Source organism: Lithobates pipiens, unplaced genomic scaffold, assembly GCF_037356315.1.
Source record: "Lithobates pipiens isolate NorthernLeopardFrog02 unplaced genomic scaffold, aLitPip1_a1.2 Scaffold_13, whole genome shotgun sequence".
NCBI lineage: Eukaryota > Metazoa > Chordata > Amphibia > Anura > Ranidae > Lithobates > Lithobates pipiens.
The window spans coordinates 388,218,292-388,241,663 of NW_027507718.1; the positions used below are offsets into that span (position 1 = coordinate 388,218,292).

Sequence of the window (23,372 nt, forward strand, 5' to 3'; positions counted from 1 at the left end):
GTTACTGTCATATTCTGCATTCATACAAAAATGGCTCTTAGGTTGAAAGTTTTGTGTTCACCGAATGTATAATATTGCATTTTTGTGGGGGTACTGTTTTTCACTTCCAGTTTATAATTGAATTGAATTTATTAATTTCATTGAATAATTAAAATTTTATTATTTCTTATTTGTAGCATGCAGTTGTTTTTTTTTTTTTTAAAGAAAGAAATATGAATTCATACATTTGAAGCTAAACATATTATGTACCTTATTGGTTTATCCCCTAGGATGGTGGACACCTGCCCTTGTAGGCTCTCAATAATATTGTCATCAGAATAGAGTTGCATTGGTGTATTAAACTGGGCATGAACAATCTTGACACCAGGGAGCTCCATTTCCAAGGGAATGTTAGGTGCAATTCTAGAGGCAGCTTTGAGCTCACCAGGATCTATAGCGCCAACAGTGCTTGCTGTGGAAGGAGTGCTGCGTCCGCTGCCAGGATCAAAGCCTGAAGGGGTGCTGCATCCACTGTGACACAACACCAGTGAAAGAGAAGGGTGGGAATAGTGAAATAGAAAAGAGATGCAAGAGTATCAGAGGATTGGTCTACAAAATGCTCAGAGTGAATGCATGCAGTTAGAGGAAAATAATAGATAATGTACTTAGTAGATCATGCACAGATTAGATGAAGAGATCAAATGCCATGCAAGCAGGGTGTGGGTTGGGGGCAGTATTTTTATACTAAAAGCTAAATCTAATAAACCTGATTTATAAAAATTGGGTTACTTCACTCTCATTCTTATTCTGGTTCTGTTATCAACCAATTAACCTCCGGAAGATTTAGGCCCCTTTCACACATGCGGACAGTATGTCCTTATTTCATCCATCCGTTTGCGGATGAAATACGGACATACATGCATTCCTATGGGATAGCGGGTGTCTGCGGATGAACATCCGCAGACACCCGATATCGTCCGCCTCCGCTATTGTCCGATTCTGCAGACGGAGGAAAATCCTATTTTTCTATCCATCTGCAGAGCGGATTGGATGAACACGGACAGACGGTCCGTGTTAATCCGATCCCCCATAGAGGAGAACGGAGAGCTGACAGGGCGGTCCCGGCACCCTGTTATCCGCCGGCTTAGCGGGGACAAACGGAGCGATCCGCGCTGAGAAAGCAGATCATCACGGGGCGGATCATTATGGATCCGTCCCGTGTGAAAGGGGCCTTACCAGACTTCATAACCAGGCCACTTTTTGCGATATGGCATTGCGTTATTTTAACTAACAATTGCGTGGTTATGCAACACTGTACCCAAATAAAATGTATGTCATTTTTTCCACCACAAATCTTCTTCGGTGGAAAGATCGACAACTTTGAAAAAAATAAATAAATAAATAAAAAAGGTTTTACTTTACTATAAAACACATCCAATAAGAAAAAATTAAATATAATTGCTTCATAAATTTAGGCTAATATGTATTCTGCTACATGTTTTTGGTAAAAAAAAAATTATCCCAATAAGCATATATTGGTTTAGGCGAACGTTACAATGTCTACAAACTATGGGATATCAGTGACTTATAGCAGGACTGCGATATTGTGGCGGACAATCGGACACTCACACTTTTGACACTTTGCGGGAACCAATGGCACTAATACAGTGATCAGTGCTAAAAATATGCACTATCATTGTACTAATGACACTGGCTGGGAAGGAGTTAAACATCCAGGGCGATCAAAGGGTCAACTCTGTGCCTAACCAGTGTTTGTGTTTACTACATGAGCTGCTTCTACTAGAAGAGTGGATTTTAGTCTCTGCTTTGGAGGAAAACAAAATCCACCCTTTGCCCCCTTGTCAAAACGGAATTCTACCTTGTTTACATAGGCAGCTTTCCGTTCCGAGTCTCTACCTGACGATCGGCGGGTGCCAGCGGACATCAAGTGCCTGGCACCCACAGATCCGCTTTTTCTGTGAATAATCACAGCAGAAGTGGCCCGTTTGATCCGGCACAGAGCTGCAGCCCTATAGCAGTAAAACTGCTATAGGGCAGTCAGCAAGTGGTTAAAAGAAAAAGTGTCAGAACCTTCTAATAAGTTTAAAGGTATATTATATTGTAATGTTCTAATATAGTTTAAAAGGTATAATATAACCCAACACATTTAAAAGTATGAGGTAGCTTAGATCTTAGATGTTGTATAGCAATATTTCTTTAGGTATTGTGACAAATTGTGGCCAGTGTGGGAATCACTGCGTCTGTGATTTTAAGAGTTCACTTTGGATGAACAAACTATAGGTCAGCTTCCAAAAAACACATTTACCAGAGATATCAGTACCTTGCTCCACAGCGCTGTGGTAGTTCATTGAGAATTACAAGCCAACAGGATGTCGAGGTTTGTAGTCCCTTCATACACAGAGCCCCACATGGCTACGCTGATGTAAAAAAGTGACAGCTAGTACAGGGAACTTCTCCCCATACTGCTGTTACAGGGAGGGGCTGCAGCATTGGAAACATGTTACATGTTCCACCCTAAAAACGGGTGGAACATGTAACATGTTCTCAACAGTGAAATTATCCTTTAATTATATGTTCTTAACTAAAAAAATGAAAATAAAAAAATTGCTCCCAACCTCCTCCAAATCTCAAAATCCTATTTTTGCTGTAGTGATTCCACTTCCTGTTAGAAGGTGGCCAATTTTGGCTAAACTCTTGAGATAGACTAGGGACTGTGGCCTATGGGACTGGCGTTGCATAGAGCAGTACATATGACCACAACTAGGGAAGGTGGGAAGGAAAAGTTTGGAAGCACTTGGAGACATTACAAGGAGTAAAAAAAAAAACACAATGAGAAACAATTTCAATGTGTGTGGATTACTTTTTGGAGAATAAGGAGATTGTTTAGTTAACAAATACTCCTCCCCACTATCAGATGGCTTGTGTGTGTAACTTTCTGATATTGGTAACTTTTTATGTACACATTTTATTTTGATTGCTGTTAACATGCACACAACACACAGAACTGAAATCATTTTAACCTGCTTCTGCCTGGGAGTATAAAAGGCTTAGGCCTGATATTATGCTTGTGTTCAAAGTAGGCCATATCCTGTAGGACAAAAAATGTTTGTTATAATTCAGCTAAGTAGGGGGAAAAAAAACGTTAACTGCCACGGCAAACAGTACAATGATTAAAAATAATCTGTAACAAAAATGTCAATGTATGGGTCTGTGCTTGTGTAAAGTATGCTTACAGTATGTTTTCTCTTCATTTCTCTTCCATTCACATTAGCGCATCTCCCAAAGTCGCATGATTTCCAGTGCAACTTTGGAGGCGACTTTTGATCCGACTTTACATTCCCTGGACCAAAGTCACATCAAAAGTCGCACCAAAGTAGTGCAGGCACCTTTTTAAAGTCCCTTCACCTTTAAGTTGCACCGATTTGAACATGTGCCATTAAAAAGAATGGGTTACGACTTGTCATGCGACTTTGATGTTCAAAGTCATATGACAATTCGCACAAGTGTGAATGGAGCCTTAAAGAATGCTAAAGTTGAAAGATCTTTTTATGTTTTGGATAGAGTGTGAAACAGATGGCATTAAACAGCAGTAGCTCCTAGTAACCTTGGTAACAGGGACACTAAGGAGGCTGAGTATTGCTGGCACTGCCAGTCAAGGTAAGGGTGTCTAGGCAAGAAAAGAAGCAGGTACTTTGAAGAGCAAAAGCTGCCAGTGTTTAGGAAAATTAACCACCAGAAAATTCCACCAAAATTCAGATTAAAACTGGGACATCCAAATTCATGACATTTAGTCCTCATTTTAACTCTGTTGGGATTGATTCTTTTTGCTATCTCTGTGCCCTTTGAAGATATATTTTCTTGTCCTAGTGGCTGTTACCATAACAGGGGATTTCTCCCATGATAAATTCAGTGAAAAAAATGACAGTTTTTTAATAAAGTGGGAATATATTAAGATCTCTGTCAGGATTGTATTGGTGTCTATGTACCTACAGTATATTGAAAAGATTGTAGCTACCTCACCTCGTATCTTTAAAATATTTAATTGTTGTTCACCATGGTTTAGCAGGAAAAGTTACTGTCCCTTTAAATATGTTAATGGCATTTCCAAGAAGATCCAATGGGAATGTGAGGAATTTTCTGGAAGTTGGGATTGTCTATATAAGAGCTGTGTGTGGTGGGCTTAGTCCTTTTCCCCTGAGCAGCAGCAGAAGAGCTTACGTTCAGTGCAGGGTGTCCCCGGTCAGGCAGTTGTTGGAAAAGGCCAGCAGTGACAGGGGATAAATATGGCTTTGACACTGTTTAGCGCTAGCTGAGGAGAATGGAGGAGATCAGCAGGAGCAGAATAATGGAGGAAGCATGGGTTGCCCATGGGCACAGCAGAGGAGTTCAAGCCAGCATGAGGAGGAGACGGCCATGCATGAGAGGCCTCGTTGCTGCATCCCGCCGAAGCATTACAGCCCAGTCACAGGGGAAGTCGAAGAGGAATGCGAGCTGCAGAGTGGAGGGGTGGAAAATGGCGGCGGCAAGGCAGGTTGGGGCTGTTGCACCAGCAAGAAGAGACAGTCCTTTTCCCCGTCGTCAGGGAATAGAGGAGGAAGGCGGGGCAAAGCCAGACAGCCCGCACAGTGGAAAGAAAGGGAGCAGCCGTCCTCTCCATGGGCCCCCAGAATACAGAAGGCATTTCAGCAAGAAGTAGGGTATGGAGATACCCAGCATGTCATGTCCTTGGCTGTGCATACCCCACACATACAGAGCAATTTATCAGTCCTTGAACCTGCAAGTGCTGTGTGCTTGCTATGACTAGGGTTCCTGAAGTGTACATGGAAGATGTTATATCCTGTGAATTGTACCGCTTAGGTTATCATTTAAGCTTGTCAGTGAAAGAAAGGATATGGACAGGAGTAGATAAATACCCAGGACCTTTCATATTTGGCTTCAGGCCTTTTTCATCTCTTCTGGTGGGTGGCTTAATTAGATTTTGTCCCTGAAACAAGTCACAGTGAATCAGAGTACGGTTTACCCTGTTATAACAGCCTATAGAAGAGGCTGTTTTTTCTTTCTATGAAAGTCAATGCTGCTGGAATGCATCCTGTAGATATAGGCAGGAAAGTGCCTTTTGTGCAGCAGCGGACCCAGTGCTCAAGTGTTTTAAGAAGCATGTGAACGCAGGGCCCAATCAAGAGCAGAGGGACATTTATTTATTTTTTCTAAAAGCCTGTACTCCAAGAGACTGGAGAAACTGTGCCCATGTTTGGACAAGTACCCAAACAGTGAGAAGGCGTTTTTTCTCATTGAAGGTTTTTTTTTCACAGGTTTTCCTATCCCCCCCCTTAGGAGAAGGAGGTATGTTTAGTGAGTAATTTGAAGTCGATTGAGCCTTTTCTCCAGGTGGTTGGGGACAAGGTGTGGTAAAAGATAGTTGAAGGGCACATTGAGTTTTTTTTTAGGTACCCGCCTTTTAGGAACTTTTGTGTTTCCCCATGGGGGAGGGGCCTAAGTGGGAACCCAAGGCCTTCCCTCTTATTCATTACCTGTTTTTCCTAAAGGGAGTTTGTTAAATGATGACATTTCTGTGTCCTCTTGCTTAGTATCTTATGTGTTGTTTTAGGATGCAATTGTCAAAATTAGGTCATTTGGGAAGGGCGCTCTAAAGGGCTAAAGCTGATATAAAATCAGCTTTTTGCCTCTGGCCATTCTCCCCATCAGCCTTCAACTCCCTGGGTTTTCAGTTGAGGGCTGCTATTTCTTGGACAAGTGTCTGCCAATGGGATGTTCCTTGTCATGTTCATACTTCAAAGCCTTCTCCACTTTCTTTCATTGGGGGATTTGCTTTCAGTCTGGGGTGGATAGTGTGTTATATTATTGGTATGAATTTTTATTTGTGGGATCATCTGGCTCTACTCTTTGTGCAGATTTGTTGCAGACATTTTGTGGAATTTACCAGATTTTTTTGGGGTTCTGTTGGTGGAGGAAAAGATGTGTCTGTCTACCTTGTAATTACACATGTCAAATGGAGTTGTTTGAGGAAAAGCTTGCAAAATTGCTCGGTCGATCCTAAGACTTGGGTGAGTTATTGGGCCGCTTGGAGTAGCAGGATGGCATTTGCGAGCAATGAGGGTTTTTTAGTATAAACAGGCCGTCAGAAGGGGGTATTTTGGCTTTCATAACATCCCTCATGCAGCAAAGTTTTCAAGCAGTCAAGTAGTGAAGGAGCTGACAGGCATCTCCGTTTTCTTTTGTTTAAAGGGGCTCCCTAATTGTATGTCTTCTTTTTTGGTTAATCAGGCCATTAAAGGATACAAAAGGGTGACCTTTGTATGAGACAGCAGGGGACCTATTTCTCTGGAAATTCTTTGTGGTCTTAGTGCAGCTATTTTTTGCAGTTTGCTCCTCTGCAAATGAAGCTTTTCTTTTTGAGGTCCACTTTTATCCTGCCATTTTTTGAGGTATTTCTTATCTAGCTTGTGCCGGGATCAAAAAATGGTGACTCCGGTATCCTATATGATCATATGGCTGTGGAGCAATCAGCTGTTCACATTCTGTTCTAGGATTCTAAAACGGATCCCTGTAGTAGAGGTTCGGGGGTTACTTTGAGGACTCACGAAAATAAATCAGTGTGCCTGGTAATGGTGGTTCGACAGTTTCTGGGAGTCAGGCCTACGGTGGTAAGGCATTTACTTTTTATATGTAGCACCTCTGATGAAGTACCAGTTTGAATTTATTTTTCATAATTGCCTCAGACACATGGGTCTAAGCTATTTAAATTTCTCCTCCCATTCCTTTAGAATAGGCGCAGCTTCAGAGGTGGCCTGGAGAGGTTTGGAGGAATCGGCCATTTAACGAAAGGAGGAGGTGGAAATCTTTTTTTTTTTTTAATTGTATGTGAAACCTAATCTTTTTGTTTAATTTTTCATACTGGCATCCCACTTTATGGATTCGGGGACACTCATATCCAAATCATTTCACGTCTTTCTTGGCTGTCCTCCCCTCAGAAGAGGGTTATGGAAAAGATGAGGAAGTGAATTAATAGGGCTATGGAAAAATAAATGCCCATTATTGGTTATCATATAGACGCGTAGATCTGGAGGGTGGAATCCTGGGGCTTTACAGGCAAGATGGGGTGCACCTCTCAGATGTAGATTTCGACATATTCAGTCTTGGCCTGCAGTGCAGGATTGAAATGGCTGCGGTTGTTCAGGCAAGTCCAGCTTGTGGTGTGATTTGTATATGTTAGAATGTTGGTGACTTGCTGACAACTGGACAGGTTAATAATTTTGTGTTCATTAACCACTTTCAGACCGGACCAATTTGCTGGTCAAAGACCAGACCACTTTTTGCGATTCGGCACTGCGTCGCTTTAACTGACAATTGCGCGGTCGTGCGACGTGGCTCCCAAACAAAATTAACGTCCTTTTTTTCCCACAAATAGAGCTTTCTTTTGGTGGTATTTGATCACCCCTGCGGTTTTTATTTTTTGCGCTATAAACAAAAATAAAGCGATAATTTTGAAAAAAACGCATTATTTTTTACTTTTTGTAATAATAAATATCCCCCAAAAATATATAAAAAAACATTTTTTCCCTCAGTTTAGGCCGATACGTATTCTTCTACATATTTTTGGTAAAAAAAAATCGCAATAAGCGATTATTGATTGGTTTGCGCAAAAGTTATAGCGTTTACAAAATAGGGATAGTTTTATAGCATTTTTATTAATAATTTTTTATTATTTTTTTTTTTACTAGTAATGGCGGCGATCTGCGATTTTTATTGTGACTGCGACATTGTGGGGGACCCATCGGACATTTTTGACACATTTTTGGGACCATTGTCATTTATACAGTAATCACTGCTATATAAATGCAGTGATTCCTGTGTAAATGACACTGGCAGTGAAAGGGTTAACCAGTGGGTGGCAGTGTAGGGGTTAAGTGTTCCTAGGGGTGTGTTACTAACTGTGGGGGGGTTGGGCTTTCATTTAGTGTACACTGATCTCTGCTCCAATCACATGGAGCAGAGATCAGCGTCACTAGTTGCTAGGCAGAATGGAAAAATGTTGTTTATACAGCATTTCCTCCATTCGGCCGCTCCGTGAGACGATCGCAGGGAATGCCCGCGGCGATCGAGTCCGCGGGTCCCGCGACCGGACTCACGGGGGTCCCGACCGGCGGCAACGAATATTGGACGTACATGTACGCCAATATGCCTGCCCGTGCCATTCTGTCGACGTACATCGTCGTGCGCTGGTCGGGAAGTGGTTAAGTGATGATGAAATTTATTTTTGTCAATATAAAGGGAAAAAATTTATTTTTATATTAAAACCAATAAATGTGCCACGGCCAAATTTTGACAAACTTGATTCTTTGTATAATTATTTCTTTGATCGTATCTGGGGAATGGTTTTGTTCAGGAGAGTGTTGCCGCGTACACACGGGCGGACTGTATGGCGTACTTAGTCCATCATACAATCCGACGGACAGTCCGTCATACTTTCGACTGAACGGACTTGACCACACACGGATGCACAAACAGTCCGTCGAAAGCTTGCGCGATGACGTGTACAGCACCTACGACAGGACTAGAAATAGGAAGTCGAATACACAGCAAAGCACCCTTCCGCCGTGTAAATCCTTTCTGGGCATGCGCCATTCTTAGTCCGTCGAACTAGCCTACTGACGAGCGGATTGTCCGCTGAAACCAATGTACGACGGACAGAATTTCGAAAAATCTGAAATACTTAGTACGCCAGACTGCACGCTGAAAAAGTCCGCTGAAGCCCACACACGAGCGGACTGTCCGCTGAAATGTGTTTCGACGGACTAAGTACGCCATACAGTCCGCCCGTGTGTACGCGGCATGTGGCCTACAATCTCAGGGAAATGACCCTCACTAACTATCCCCATAACATTGGACACTGACAGAGGAATGAAAGGATGTCTTCCCAACAGAAAGCAACACAAATCAGACAGCTATTCTAATACTTCAGCACTCTTTCCAAAAACTATAAAAAAAAAAAAAAAAAGTTTTGTCAGGAGTCATTTTTATTATTAGAATGCATTAATCAATAATCATTGCATTAACTTTGATCAATCAAATTGATTAGAGCCATATAATTTTGATTTTATTTAAAATGTAAATTTTGTAATAAAGATCTTTAGTATAATTTTGTTTTGATTGTCCTTTACTGGTACCAGTAAAGTCCGTTAATTCTGTCCACTCTTTTAAAATTCTATAAACGATGAGGTACCCCATAGCCTATACAAATCCATATAGATTTCATTAATCACATACTGTAGGTATACTCTTCTGCCATGTGATTTTTTTTTCAGTTTTTACAAAGAAAATAAAAAATGTGTGATGCAGTATTTTTTCAGTATCACTGTTCTATCTCAACTTTTTGTATACTACACAATAACAGCATTTGTTTGACACAACACAGTATATTTTTTGGTGATATGAGTTATCTATAAAATTATACCGTCAAATTTCCATGCAGAAAAGGTGCTTGCTGACATGCATGTAAAATACTTACATTTCATCTGCATTAGGAATAAGACCCCTCATCTGTCCATGAAAAGCATCTTTGATGTTGCCAGATGAATATAGCCCAATTGGGGTATTATAGGAAGAACTCACTACCTGCTTTTTGTCACCAATGTTTGCTCCTGCTACAAATGGTTGTGCTCTTCGGTTATGAGCAGTGCCAATAGGTTTGAACTCCTGTATAGATTTGGATAAAACACACCACACTGCAGTTCATGCAGATTAAACACACAAGCAAGCTACACACATTGTTCACACTGTACAGTGTCTGCTTACAAATACCAGATGTAACCTTACGGTTTTAAAGAATATCTAAACCACAAAAAAAAAAATATATATATATATATATATATATATATATATATTTTTATAAGGCATGGGTTTTCAAGTCCTTCGATTTAGTGGCTGTATTTAAAATAAAGAATGCAAAAATCTGCACTTAGGCTAAAAATAAAGATAACTTAATGGAAAACTGCCTGCACAGTACTTTGATACCCAATATATAGAAATTGTGCTGTGCTAACCACACATTATCCATAAAATAAACAGTTAAGAAGTATGTAAATGCTGTGCAAAACTCACTATGCAAAAGCTTACTGTATCACAATATAAATAAATACTGTATTTATTGGCGTATAACACACTTTTTCACCCTGAAAATCAGGTCCGAATAGTGTGTGCGTGTTATATGCCGATACTGCAGTTTGGGCTGCCTAGGAGGGAACAGGGAGGGGGGCAGAATGAGAGCCATCAGATTACATACAGCGAGAATCTCCTGTTTACTCAACTGCCTCTGTAATAGGAAGTCCCGTCTCCTGGGCTGGCATTGGACCAGTGTTCTGTCTATCATAGAAGCCAGTCTAGAAGGCGGGACTTTGTATTAAAGAGGCCACTAAGTAAACAGGAGATTCTTGCTGTTTGTAATCTGGCGGCGCTCGTCCTGCCCCCCTCCCTGTCCCCTTCGAGGCAGCAGTAATCTGAGGTGAGGCTGCAGATGGGCACTGATCAGGCTGCATTCATGGCAATGGTGAGGCTGCATATGGGCATTGATCAGGCTGCATTCATGACAATGGTGAGGCTGCCGATGGGCATTGATCAAGCTGCAATGATGGGCAATTGTGAGGCTGTAGATGGGCATTGATTAAGCTGCATTGATGGGCAATTGTGAGGCTGCAGATGGGCATGATCAAGCTGCATTGATGGACGATTGTGAGGCTGTAGATGGGAATTGATCAGGCTGCATTGATGGGCAATTGTGAGCCTGCAGATGGGCATTGATCAAGCTGGTTTGATGGGCAATTGCGAGGCTGCAGATGGACATTGATCAAGCTGCATTGATGGGCAATTGTGATGCTGCAGATGGCATTGATGGGCACTGACCCTTAATTTGCTTTAAAGTTCTTTATTTAAAATGTAAGTTTTTTTCCTGAAACCTCCCTCCTAAAATGAAGGTGCATGTTATACGCCTATGCGTGTTATATACCAATAAATACGGTAACTTCAATTCAGTAGATATACATAAATGAAAAGGTGCATACAGTGGTGAAATTTATTATTTGATCCCCTGTAGATTTTGTAAGTTTGCCCACTTACAAAGAAATGCAGAAAAAAACCACATGATACAAATGTTATACGGTAAATTGAGTTGCAGTTCAGTGAGTAAAATAATTATTTAATCCCCAAGCTAAACATGACTTAGTACTTGGCGGAGAAACCCTTGTTGGCAAGCACAGAGGTAAGCCATTTCTTGTAGTTGGTTGCCAGGCTTGCACACGTATCAGGAGGGATTTTGGCCCACTCTTCTTTACAGATCTTCTCTAAATCCTTAAGGTTTCTTGGCTGTCACTTGGCAACTCAAAGTTTCAGCTTTCTTCATACATTTTCTATAGGGCTAAGGTCTGGAGACTGGCTGGGCTACTCCATGACCTTAATGTGCTTATTCTAGAGCCACTGTTTGTTGTCTTGACAGTATGTTTTGGGTCATTGTCATGCTGGAAAACCCATCAACGACCCATCGTCAGTGTTCTGGCTGAGTCGAGTTAATGCCAAAGAGCTACATTTTGGTCTCAACTGACCACAGGACTTTCTCCCAATCCTTCTCTGAATCATTTAGATGTTCATTGGCAAACTTCAGACGGGCCTGTACATGTGCCTTCTTGAGGGGGACCTAGCAGCCGCTGCAGCATTTCAATCCATGGCTGCGTATTGTGTTACCAATGGTTTGTTTGGTGACTGTGGTCCCAACTGCCTTGAGATCATTCACAAGCTCCTCCTGTGTATCTCTGGGCTGATCCCTCACTTTTCTCATGTTCATCCTTACCCCATGAGGCAAAATCTTGCATGGAGCTCCAGACAGGTGGTTGATGGTTATTTTGTATTTTTCCATTTGCGAATAATCGCTCCAACAGTTGTCTCCTTCTCACCCAGCTTCTTGCTGATGGTCTTGTAACCCATTCCAGCCTTGTACATGGTGAGGTTTGAATAGAACAAAGAGATTCTGTGTATAGGTGTCTTTTATACACAAAACGAGTTGTCATTAGGAGCACCTTCTTAAATTGACAGGACTAGACTGTGTACCACATGAGCACATACTGTAGCCAGTCTGTGGGAGCCAGAATTGTTGGTTGGTAGAGGAACAAATACTTATTTTACTCACTGAACTGCAACTCAATTAATAACATTTGTATTGTGTGTTTTTTTCTGGAATTTTGGTTGATATTCTGTCTTTATCATTTAAAATACACTTATAACAATTATAGACCTTCATTTCTTTGTAAGTGGGCAAACTTACAAAATCTTCAGGGCAGGGGTCAAGTCCTGGGGAAAAAAGTGTGGGTACTCCCACCCAAGATCCACTCGAACAACTGCACATTATCTGGACAGAATGCTTGGGGAGATAATGATGTGTTCCTGCTTAGGAGATGTATGTTAGCTTGGGGGGCTGCAAACTCTGCAGGGCTTCAACACACACTTGCTGCTATTCCAACCCTTCACATATTTCCACATAAACTTCCCTCCTAGCATTAAACTTTGCCAGGTATTGTGCTCAGCTTACCACCCCAAACTGATGTTCCTCCCTCAGCTCACCTCTCACCCTGCATGTCCTGAATAGCTGTGCTCCTCCTCTGGGTTCTCGCATCATATGGCACTGAAGATAGAGGGGGGGGGGGGGATTCAGCGGGAAACAGAGCAAGTATGCAGGAGACTGGGGGGGAAGGTGAGGAGACAGAAAATCAGGAGGGGCCGGCGGAGAGGAGCGCCTCACGAGAGGTCTGACTAAATACAATCTCTTAGCAGCAGGAACCTGATCTACCCGTCAGCTAGCTGTGATTGACAGGTAGATAAAAGAGGTAGCTGTCATGGGCCCCCTACTGGCAATGCCTGAATGGTCAGGTGTGCGGCACTTAGTATTGCGAGCTGTGTCGGCAGCTGCTGGTGTAGCACCTGCCACACAGATCGCATACTTCAAAGTCTTGCAGGACACGGCTGCTAACAGGAACTGAGTTCCTGTTGTGAAAAAAGTACAGGAACTCCGTACCCAGGACTTGAGCCCTGCTGCAGGGGATCAAATGATTATTTCTTCCACTGTATGTCAGTGAATAATTGACCCTAATTAAACTGGATAGGTGACAATGCACTGTAAAAAGTAATGAGAAGCGGAGGTAGTGTTTTGGGAGAGAAAAACCGAAAAAAAGAAAACGAATGTAGCCAACAAACGTAAGGACTGATACAATATATACAATTTTTTTTTTAGTTTAGATATGCTTTAAGTAGTACATAAAATCTTTTGCACTCTTCTCCCTTAACCCGTGTTATACTGCAAGGATGTAAGCATGCATGTTTGCATTTCCATGCTTAAAAAAAAAAAAAAAAAAAACAACAACAACATTTTACAATGCCTGGATTTAATGCCCATTTCTGCCATTAGAAGCATTGCTGTTTTGAGTAAATTCAGAGCTTAGTAGCGCTGCATCGGTTAGAATGTGATTGTGCAAAAATGGTGTTTCAGTATTTGGTGGTAGCCAATCCGCTTATAACTTCAGCTTGTTTAATTAAGCTTTGGCAAAGAAACCTGGAAGCTGATTGGTTTCTTTGCAGAGCTGCATCAATTTTTTAACTCTCCAATTTTAGTAAATCGTCCCCAATGCCAATTTAGGCCAAGATGAAAGCAGAAGGTCAAAACTACAGATTACTAAAAGAAGGGGTAGCTGTTATTACCACATTGTGTTTCATTCCAATATTCAATCAATTTTATGGGGATTAAAAAAAAACTTTTTTATTTCTCAGAGCCGGACTGGTGACAAGGATAGGTTTAATATTTTATCTTTTAGTAAAATCTTTAGTGAAATCACTTAATTCTGAAAGTATTATAATCTAAAATGTTTTTCAGAATTAAAAAGAAGAATAATAATACAAAAAAGTATTTCTTGGCATAGTCTGTCCATTAAAAGCACTGGACTATTTTATTAGAAAAAGGTGGCCTTTTTAAGATACACAATTAAAAATGGATTGCAAAACAAATACATCAGTTGATAGTTTTACCTGTGGTTCAGCTTCAAGGTTAATTTTATAAGGATCTTCACACATTTGTGGGGACCACATTCTAGTTTCCGCTCTAGAAGCAAAAAAAAAGAAAAAACAATCAATATATGTTTATTTTTATTTTAAAATGTCCATGTTTATTACAACATTGCATTGTAGAGATATGAAAATAAATCACTTATATATGGAAGTTGATTTAATAGATGCAAATATATTGTACACTGCAAGTGCAGTTGCTCTAGATCCGAGTGGGAGCTCTGCAGATTTTTATTGTTCAATTATGTGCAAGCCAAAATGTTTTTTTGTTTTTTATTTTTCTTGCATGGTTAGAAGCTGAAGTGTGGGAACATTGAGTGGAGAGTGTGAACAAGTTTTGTTCTTTGTTTTTTTTGGGGGGGGGGGGGGGGTTTCTTGCAGCTTTTTTAACACCATCTGTCACTTTTTAAACAGCCTTTTTTTTCCCTTCCTTCAGCCTACTAATTAAGGGGAGTAGTTAATTGGTCACAGGTGATTGAGTCCAGGTTCACACTGGTAAGACACATGCTCCAACATTGGGAGCTCATGACACATGACGTGTGAAAATCAATGTTTCCCTATAGGAGCCATCTTAACTGGTCTGACACAAGTCGGTCCGACTTTGGAAATGCTGTACTACTTTGGTCTGACTTTGATCCTACTTCAGCCCATTGACTATCATTAACCCCCCTGGCGGTATTCCCGAGTCTGGCTCGGGGTGGAATTTTAGTACCATAAGCGGTAACCCCGAGCCAGACTCGGGATCACATTTCAGGATACAGGGAGAGTTACTTACCTTGTCCCCTGGATCCTCCTCCACTCGATTCACACAGTGCCCGAGCGTCGCTGAGCTCCGTTCCCTGCGACATAACGACGCACGGGAGTGGAGATTGGCGCCAAATTCAAAAAATTTAAAACACACAATACACATACAGATTACAGTACTGTATAAAAAAATGACACGCACCCTTTGTCCCTAGTGGTCCAGTGCCCTGCATGTAGTTTTATATTATAAATACATTTTTTTTCTGCCTGGAATTTGGAGATTGTCCATAGCAACCAAAAAGTGTCCCTTTATGCCAAAAGTGGTATCAACAGCGATAATAAATTAGAATCACTTGCAGAACTGAGCAATAGCGATTTCTGGGGAAATTCGTCATCAAACTCTAAATCTAATGGCAGCGACAATTCTGCAACTAAGCAAATTTCAGTGTTTTTGATTTAATTGCATTATTGAATAATTTTTATTATTATTATATTATTATTTGTTATAATTATTTATAGTTATTTATTATATTATAATTTATGATTTTGTGTTTCAAACTACTATCATACCCGGGATGAGTTATTCCTAAGAATTGCAGGCCTACAATATAAAACGGCAAATTTCCATGCAAAATAATGGTACCGCTTTCAGCACCTAAAATCAGAAATAATCATAACGCCAGGGAGGTTAAAGTAGGATCAAATTTGGATCCTTGTGCTAGGCATCCGACATTGTGTTATTTCCTGCCCCCTGCTGTAGCCCCTCCCATTGTGTGTTAGTTTTAATTGGTCAAAGGACAAGTTGTACTATCTGAAAAGTCGGATCAAAGTAGTATCCTGTTCATGAAAGTCGGATGGATGTAGGACCAATGTAGGACTGATGTCCCAGAGCAAAGTAGGATGCAATTTGTACTACTGTCATGTAGTATAGTGTGAACCCGGCCTTAGGCCTACATAACTTTCTGTAGAGCACATCTGAATCTTGCTGGTTAGAAGCTGAACCATGGGAACCTTGAGTAAAGAGTGTGAACAAGTTTTGCTTTTGACTGCTGGTGATTGCTGTGTTGCATTTTTATTTTTTTTATTTTTTTTGGGGGGGGGTTTCTTGCAGCTTTTTTAACACTTTTTTTAACATCAATAGTATGCAAGCTCTTGAAGGGGATGATAAGGGACTATATACAATATTTTAGTAATGAAAACTGTATCATTAGCAGTAATCAGCATGGATTCATGAAGAACTGTTCTTGCCAAACCAATCTATTAACCTTCTATGAGGAGGTGAGTTACCATCTAGATAAAGAAAGGCCAGTGGACGTGGTGTATCTGGCTTTTGCAAAAGCATTTGACACCGTTCCCCATAAACGTTTACTGTACAAAATAAGGTGCGTTGGCATGGACCATAGGGTGAGTACATGGATTGAAAACTGGCTATAAGGGCAAGTTCAAAAGGGTGGTGATAAATGGGGAGTACTCGGAATGGTCAAATTAATGGGGTGGGCAACTACATGGAAAATGAGGTTCAATGTAGAAAAATTTAAAATAATGCATTTGGGTGGCAAAAATATGAATGCAATCTATACACTAGGAAGAGAACCTCTGGGGAAATAAGGACCTGAGGGTCCTAGTAGATGATAGGCTCAGCAATGGCATGCAATGCCAAGCTGCTGCTAACAAAGCAAACAGAATATTGGCATGCATTAAAAAAGGGATTAACTCCAGGGATAAAACGATAATTCTCCCGCTCTACAAGACTCTGGTCCGGCCGCACCTGGAGTATGCTGTCCAGTTCTGGGCACCAGTCCTCAGGAAGGATGTACTGGAAATTTAGCGAGTACAAAGAAGGGCAACAAAGCTAATAAAGGGTCTGGAGGACATTAGTTATGAAGAAAGATTGCGAGCACTGAACTTATTCTCTCTGGAGAAGAGATGCTTGAGAGGGGATATGATTTAAATTTACAAATACCATACTGGTGACCCCACAATAGGGATAAATCTTTTTTCTGGAAGGGAGTTTAACAAGACTCGTGACCACTCATTAAAATTAGAAGAAAAGAGGTTTAACCTTAAACTGCGTAGAGGGTTCTTTACTGGAAGAGCGGCAAGGATGTGGAATTCCCTTTCACAGGCGGTGGTCTCAGCGGGGGGGCATTGATAGTTTCAAAAAACTATTAGATAAGCACCTGAATGACCGCAACATACAGGGATATATAATGTAATACTGACATATAATCACCCACACTTGATGTCTTTTTTCAACCTCACCTTCTATGTAACTATGTGATTGGGTATTCTTTGCAAAGTGAAGCTTCACTTCATTTATTAAGCCCTGAAGCAACTGCACTTGCTGCCATTGGATGCAAAAGCAGCTCAATGAGGAATCTGCAATAGGAGAGGAAGCAATCAGGATGGTTAATCTGAGGTGGATGCTGAAGAAACCATAAAAGCAGTATAGTCTCAGGATGGATCGAAACAGACCGAGTCAGTATTTGAGGTGAGACCATACCTCCATTAAACTAACTTTGTTTTTGCATCTGGCTCTGCAGTTGTTACAGCTTAACTACTTGCCGCCTGCCATATAGCAAAATGACGGTGGCAAAGTGGTTTTAATATCCTGACCGGACGTCATATGACGTGATCAGGATATTAAGCCCCCGAGGGCGTGAATCGCGGCGATCGTTGTTGCGATGTGTCAGTCTGACACCCCGCAACTATGATCTCGGTAAGGAGTCTCTGACGCAGACTCTTTACTATGTGATCAGCCATGTTCAATCACGGCTGATCACGGTGTAAATAGGAAGAGCCGGTAATCGGCTTTTCCTCACTCGCGTGTGTCAGACGCAAGTAGAGGAAAGTCGATCAGCTGCTCCTCTGACAGGGGGGGCCTGTGCTGATCGAGTATCAGTGCAGCCCCTCCGAGGATGCCCACACTGGACCAACAGGGACGCCACCAGACCACCAGGGATGCCCAGCATCAGGTATGCCACCCTAGACCACCAGGCATGCCAGTCAGTGCCCACAATTGGTGCCAATCAGTGCCCACATGGGCATCACTAATTGGCATGCATTATTGTTTGGCACTGATTGGCACACATCAGTACAATATAATACAATACAATGCCGCCTATCAGTGCCCATCCGTGCCGCCTATCGGTGCCCATCCATGCTCATCCGTGCTGCCTATCCATGCCCATCTGTGCCGCCTATCCATGCCCACCCATGCCAATCCGTGCCAGATATAGTGCCAATTTGTGACACCTATCAGTGCCCATCAGTGCCACCTATTAGTGCCACATATCAGGGCCCATCAATGCCACCTCATCAGTGCCACTTCATTGGTGCACCTCATCGATGCCCATCAGTGCTGCCTTATCAGTGCCCAAGTTACTTATTTACAAATTTAGCATAACCAGGGAAGGGAGAAAGGGAGGGAGAGAGAAAAGGGGGATTTTTCAGCGGTGCTAGATATAATACAGCTTAGACAGAAAATACAAAAAATTCATAATAATTTATTGATGTACATTAAAAAACACTGTAACATCGCATATAATACACAGGAATATAGAAAACAGTATACGCATTGCTAGTCGTCAAGAGGAATCCCAGAGATAACAGATGACAGGCTGACAGCACTTGTTCCCAACATGTTTCGCAATGAGCTTCCTCAGGGGAAATGTGCGACTAACAATAAATTTAATAAAGAATTAATTAGTATACAACATACAAAGTGTATTACAAAAAGCAAATTAACATATGATGAAAGTGGGGTCATTATATGTATTCTTTCATCATATGTTAATTTGCTTTTTGTCATCTGTTATCTCTGGGATTCCTCTTGACGACTAGCAATGCGTATACTGTTTTCTATATTCCTGTGTATTATATGCGATGTTACAGTGTTTTTTAATGTACATCAATAAATTATTATGAATTTTTAGTATTTTCTGTCTAAGGCCGCGTACACACGGGCGGATTGTCTGCCCAACTAAGTTCGTCAGACAATCCGACAGACAGTCCGTCCTACTTTTGAATGAACGGACTTGACCACACACGATGAACAGACAGTCCGCTGAAAGCTTGCGCGATGACGTGTACAGTACGTACGACGGGACTAGAAATTCGACGTCCAATACACTGCAATGCAACCTTCGGCGTGTAAATCCTTTCTGAGCATGCGCCATACTTAGTCCGTCCAACTTGCCTACTCACGAGCGGACTGTCCGCTGAAACCAAGTTTGGACGGACAAAATTACGGAAATTCCGAAAGACTAAGTCCGTCAGACTGTCCGCTGAAAAAGTCTGCTGAAGCCCACACACGAGCGGATTGTCCGCTGAAACACGTTTCAGCGGACTAAGTTGGGCAGACAATCCGCCCGTGTGTACGCGGCCTAAGCCGTATTATATCTAGCACTGCTGAAAAATCCCCCTTTTCTCTCCCCCCCCCCCTTTTCTTCCTTCCCTGGTTATGCTAAATTCATATATAGCAGGGGATGAGGTGCCTAACTTTTTCGGGTGTCAGTAAGTGATTTGGACCAAATTTTTCTACTTATTTACAAAGTTTTGAAACTGAAACATTTTTTTTTTTTCAAAATGTTTGGTCTTTTTTTATTTGTTTAGCAAAAAATAAAAACCAAACCATCTATTTGTGGGGAAAAAAATTATAAAAATTTCATTTGGGTACAGTGTAGCATGACCGCACAATTGTCATTCAGAGTGCGACAGCGCTGAAAGCTCAAAATTGGTCTGGGCAGGAAGTTGTTTAAGTGCCTGGTATTGAAGTGGTTAACTAGCCCACTCAGTCCTTCTGCTTTGGTTTAAAGCGTCCCCCTACCCGGGCTTTGGACATTGCACAGCACTTCCAGTTGCTCATATTAGCTCTCTCCTTCCACTTTGATGAAGGTACATGGACCCTGAAACATGTTAATTTAATGGAGATACTGTATCACCTCATATATAGATTGAGTCCCCTGTTTGGCTCCATCTTGGAACATTTCAGTAATTGATCTCCTTAGTGTTTCTCCAGCAACCGCATCAGATTATCCATCTAGATTGCTTTCTCTCCTGCCAACATCTCAGTGAGAGTACATTCACATCTGTTGGTGGGACGTGGTATTCCTCTGGATGAGCTGTTTCTGGTAGCATGCACTGATCATGTCACTTTTATGTGCAATTTTATTTTTTTTGTTTTATTATTACTAAAGTGGTCTTACCTGCACTACCCAGTGCACTCTGTTTTTGTCAATGATAATTTAGAGAAGAGGTTGAATGTCTATAATTAGAAAAATGACCACAATTTGTTGTATGTCTGACACTGCTCCGCGATACCTAAATCATTGCTGATCTTTGGAAACTAAATCTGGAGCTCTCCTGTAAAGTAAACTTTACCATGTGATGAGTGCTGGAGACTCTAGCTGCACTGTCTAAAAGGACATCAGTAATGGATAATTATTACCTGTCAATCTTCAGACAGAGTTGGTCTGTTGCAGCTTTAATTCTGTCCTGGGCCTCTGCATGTGTCATATTCTCTGTACTGTATCCATCAATTGCAAGTATGACATCTCCAGGACATAAATTAGCAAGAGAAGATTTACTTCCTGGCGTGGTCTGAAAAAACAACAACAGTTTTATCATTATGTTGTATGAACTGTCACAGCATTATCACAGAACCTAAATGTTTCCTAAAGTAATGTTTTTTTTAAAACCATTGACATGTTCTTGCCAATGAACATTCAGATATTTGCTTATCCTGTCTTGTTGTGGGGCCCAAAGCAGCTGCTTCATACTTGCTAACTATCCCAGTTTAAAATCCCATATCCCTTGAAGTTTTAGTCCCGTGCTGTGTCCCAGTATCTCAGTGTAAAGTTCTGTTGCTGCTGCCCAGCTCTGCCCTATTGCCATGTACAGATGACTCACCTGCAAACCCTGTGTTTACATGTAAATAACCTGCATTGATATGTAAATTGTGGCGGCATTAATATGTAAATAGTTGCAGACTGCTGTATTGATATGTAAATAGATGCGGCATTCATATGTATATCATATCCCCGAGGTCATATCTACCATCACTTCTACTAAATGCTGCTCACTGGGGAGGGCATGCTTGAAAGTCCTGCCTACAGCTATAGTCATTAAGCCTAACATCAGCCTGTTCTGTAAAGGTAAGCAAATTGGAGGTGGAACCCTTCTTCAAAAGAACATGGTGCCACAGCACCCTGAACTTTGGTGCATGTGAATACGCACATCTCAGCTGATGCATGAGGGTGTAATTAACAATTAATGGCACTTCTGTGTATCTGCTAAAGGGCAGCATATTTCTGTGATGTCAAGAAAGCGATTTTGCATATATTCCCAACACACACAAATGTGAACGCAGGCTAAATGTCTCAGTTACATTGGTGGTCAGTGTAAATCTTCTCATTACATTGGGGCTTGGTGTACAATCCTTTCATAAACACTAGTGGCCAGTGTGAAGGTGCATCTTACTTTGGTGGTCAATGTAAATCCCTCTTTAGATTGGTGGTTATTGTGAATGCCCTATCACATTAGTGGTTGGTGTAAATCCCCATTACATTGGTGGCCAGTGTAGAAACTCTCCTTTATATTGGTAATCATTAAAAAAATCCAAACTTGCATTTGTGTTCAGTTTCGAATCTTCCCTTACATTGGTGGTCCATGTAGACGCCCGCTTTAAATTGGTGGGGAGTGTAAATCCCCCTTACATTTGTGGCCAGTGTAGAAATCCCCCTTTATTGGCTGTTGATGTAAAATCCTCCATTACATTGGTTGTCAGTGTAAATTCTTAATAACATTGGTGATCAGTGTACATTTCCCTTTACATTGAAGGTAAGTGCAGAATTGCCCTTACACTGCTGGTTAGTGTAAACCCTCCTTTACATTGGTGGTCAGTGTAAATCCCCCCTAACATTGGTGGTCAGTGTAGAAGTGTCACCTTACATTGATAGTCAGTACAAATCTCCTCCACAATGGTTGTCAGTGTAAATTCCCCCGTACATGGAGGTCATTGTATATTCCCCCTTACACTGATCGTTGGTGTAAATGCTCTTATTACATTGGAGTCAGTGTATAAATCCCTTTTTTCTATTGATGGGTGGCGTAAAATGCCTTGTTGCATGTTGGTCAGTGAAAATTCCCCCTTACACTGATGGTCATTGAAAATTCACCATTACATTGGTAGAATCCCCCACTATATACTTGCCAAAGATTTCCAGCTTTGTATACTTGCATCAGGGTCCCCAGAGAGCCCCTACTTGCATCAGATCAGAGTCCCCAGAAAGCCCCTACTTTCACCATGGTCCCCAGAGAGCCCCCCTTACATCTGGGTCCCCAGAGGGAGGGCAGGCAACAGAGAGATGATATAATCGTTCTGCTCTCTCGCCCGCCTGATCTCTGGTTCTCCCGTGTCTGTGTCCTGCCAGCTGGCTCTCTTATGCTGCCATCCGCTCTCCGGTTCTCCAATGTGTCCCGCTGGCTGGCTCTCTCATGCTGCTGCCCGCTCTCCGCTCTTTGTGTCTGTGTCCCATCCACTGGCTCTCTCATGCTGCCGCCCACTCTTTGGTTCTCCTGTGTGTCCCGCCGGCTGGCTCTCTCATGCTGCTGCTCCCTCTCTGGTTCTCCAATGTGTCCCGCTGGCTGGCTCTCTCATGCTGCTGCTCCCTCTCCGGTTCTCCAATGTGTCCCGCTGGCTGGCTCTCTCATGCTGCTGCTCCCTCTCCGGTTCTCCAATGTGTCCCGCTGGCTGGCTCTCTCATGCTGCCGCCCGCTCTCTGCTCTTCACTCTCCTGTGCTGCCCCCAGCTCTGTCATGTGGCCCGGTGGTTGGGGACCCCTGCAGAGACTGGGCTATAGCCCCAGAAGCCACCCCCTAGCGACGCCACTGCCATTAGTTAATCTGATGAACTTTTGAATGTGTCCTCTATTCATAATTTTGGGTATTGTCATTTTTTTGCAGTTTGTGCACATGGTTCTAAGGTTAGGTATATTTGTTATTTATTGAAGTGCAGTATTAAAGTGTCAGGTTTTATTGTGGAAGATGGGACAGTAATAGCAGATGTTAGAACTGATTGGGTAAAGAAGGTATAGAAAGCTGAACAGTGCTTTTAAACACTCCTATGTATAAAGTCAGCAAGAACAAGTGATTGCTGTGACATTCAAGTTCAGCAAGTTGTACTGACCAGCTGTGGCCTGGCTTACATGCACTTAATTGTGGACAGTCCATAAAGCTAGAAAAATAACTTTCCATATGTATAACTTTGGTATGAACTGTTACATATGGCAAAGAAGTAGAGAAAAGTCTGAGTGCAGAGCATATGTCAACCCTGTAAACACGTTTGTCTTTTGGAAATGAATATATGTAAGGAAATTGAGGTATAACGAGAAAAGTGCATAAGATTAACCACTTGCCTACAGGGCACTTAACCCCCTTCCTGCCCAGGCCATTTTTCAGCTTCCGCGCTGTCACACTTTGAATGACAATTGCGTGGTCGAGCTACACTG

At 41.8% G+C, this 23,372-nt stretch overlaps 1 protein-coding gene across 2 annotated transcripts in view; it reads right to left on the minus strand.

Annotated features, from left to right (window-relative positions):
• The window catches only part of PDLIM3 (PDZ and LIM domain 3), a 72,954-nt gene that overhangs the window by 11,770 nt on the left and 37,812 nt on the right, over nucleotides 1-23,372 (minus strand). The window contains exons 2-5 of one of the 2 annotated variants that reach the window (XM_077477319.1): nucleotides 20,312-20,463; nucleotides 14,083-14,155; nucleotides 3,021-3,088; nucleotides 250-510 (exon numbers count right to left, since the gene is read on the minus strand). In XM_077477319.1, the coding sequence (XP_077333445.1) occupies nucleotides 250-510; nucleotides 3,021-3,088; nucleotides 14,083-14,155; nucleotides 20,312-20,463 (554 nt within the window). Of the gene's footprint in view, nucleotides 1-249; nucleotides 511-3,020; nucleotides 3,089-9,529; nucleotides 9,718-14,082; nucleotides 14,156-20,311; nucleotides 20,464-23,372 lie in introns of both variants that reach the window. The other variant, XM_077477320.1, reaches the window with a different exon arrangement.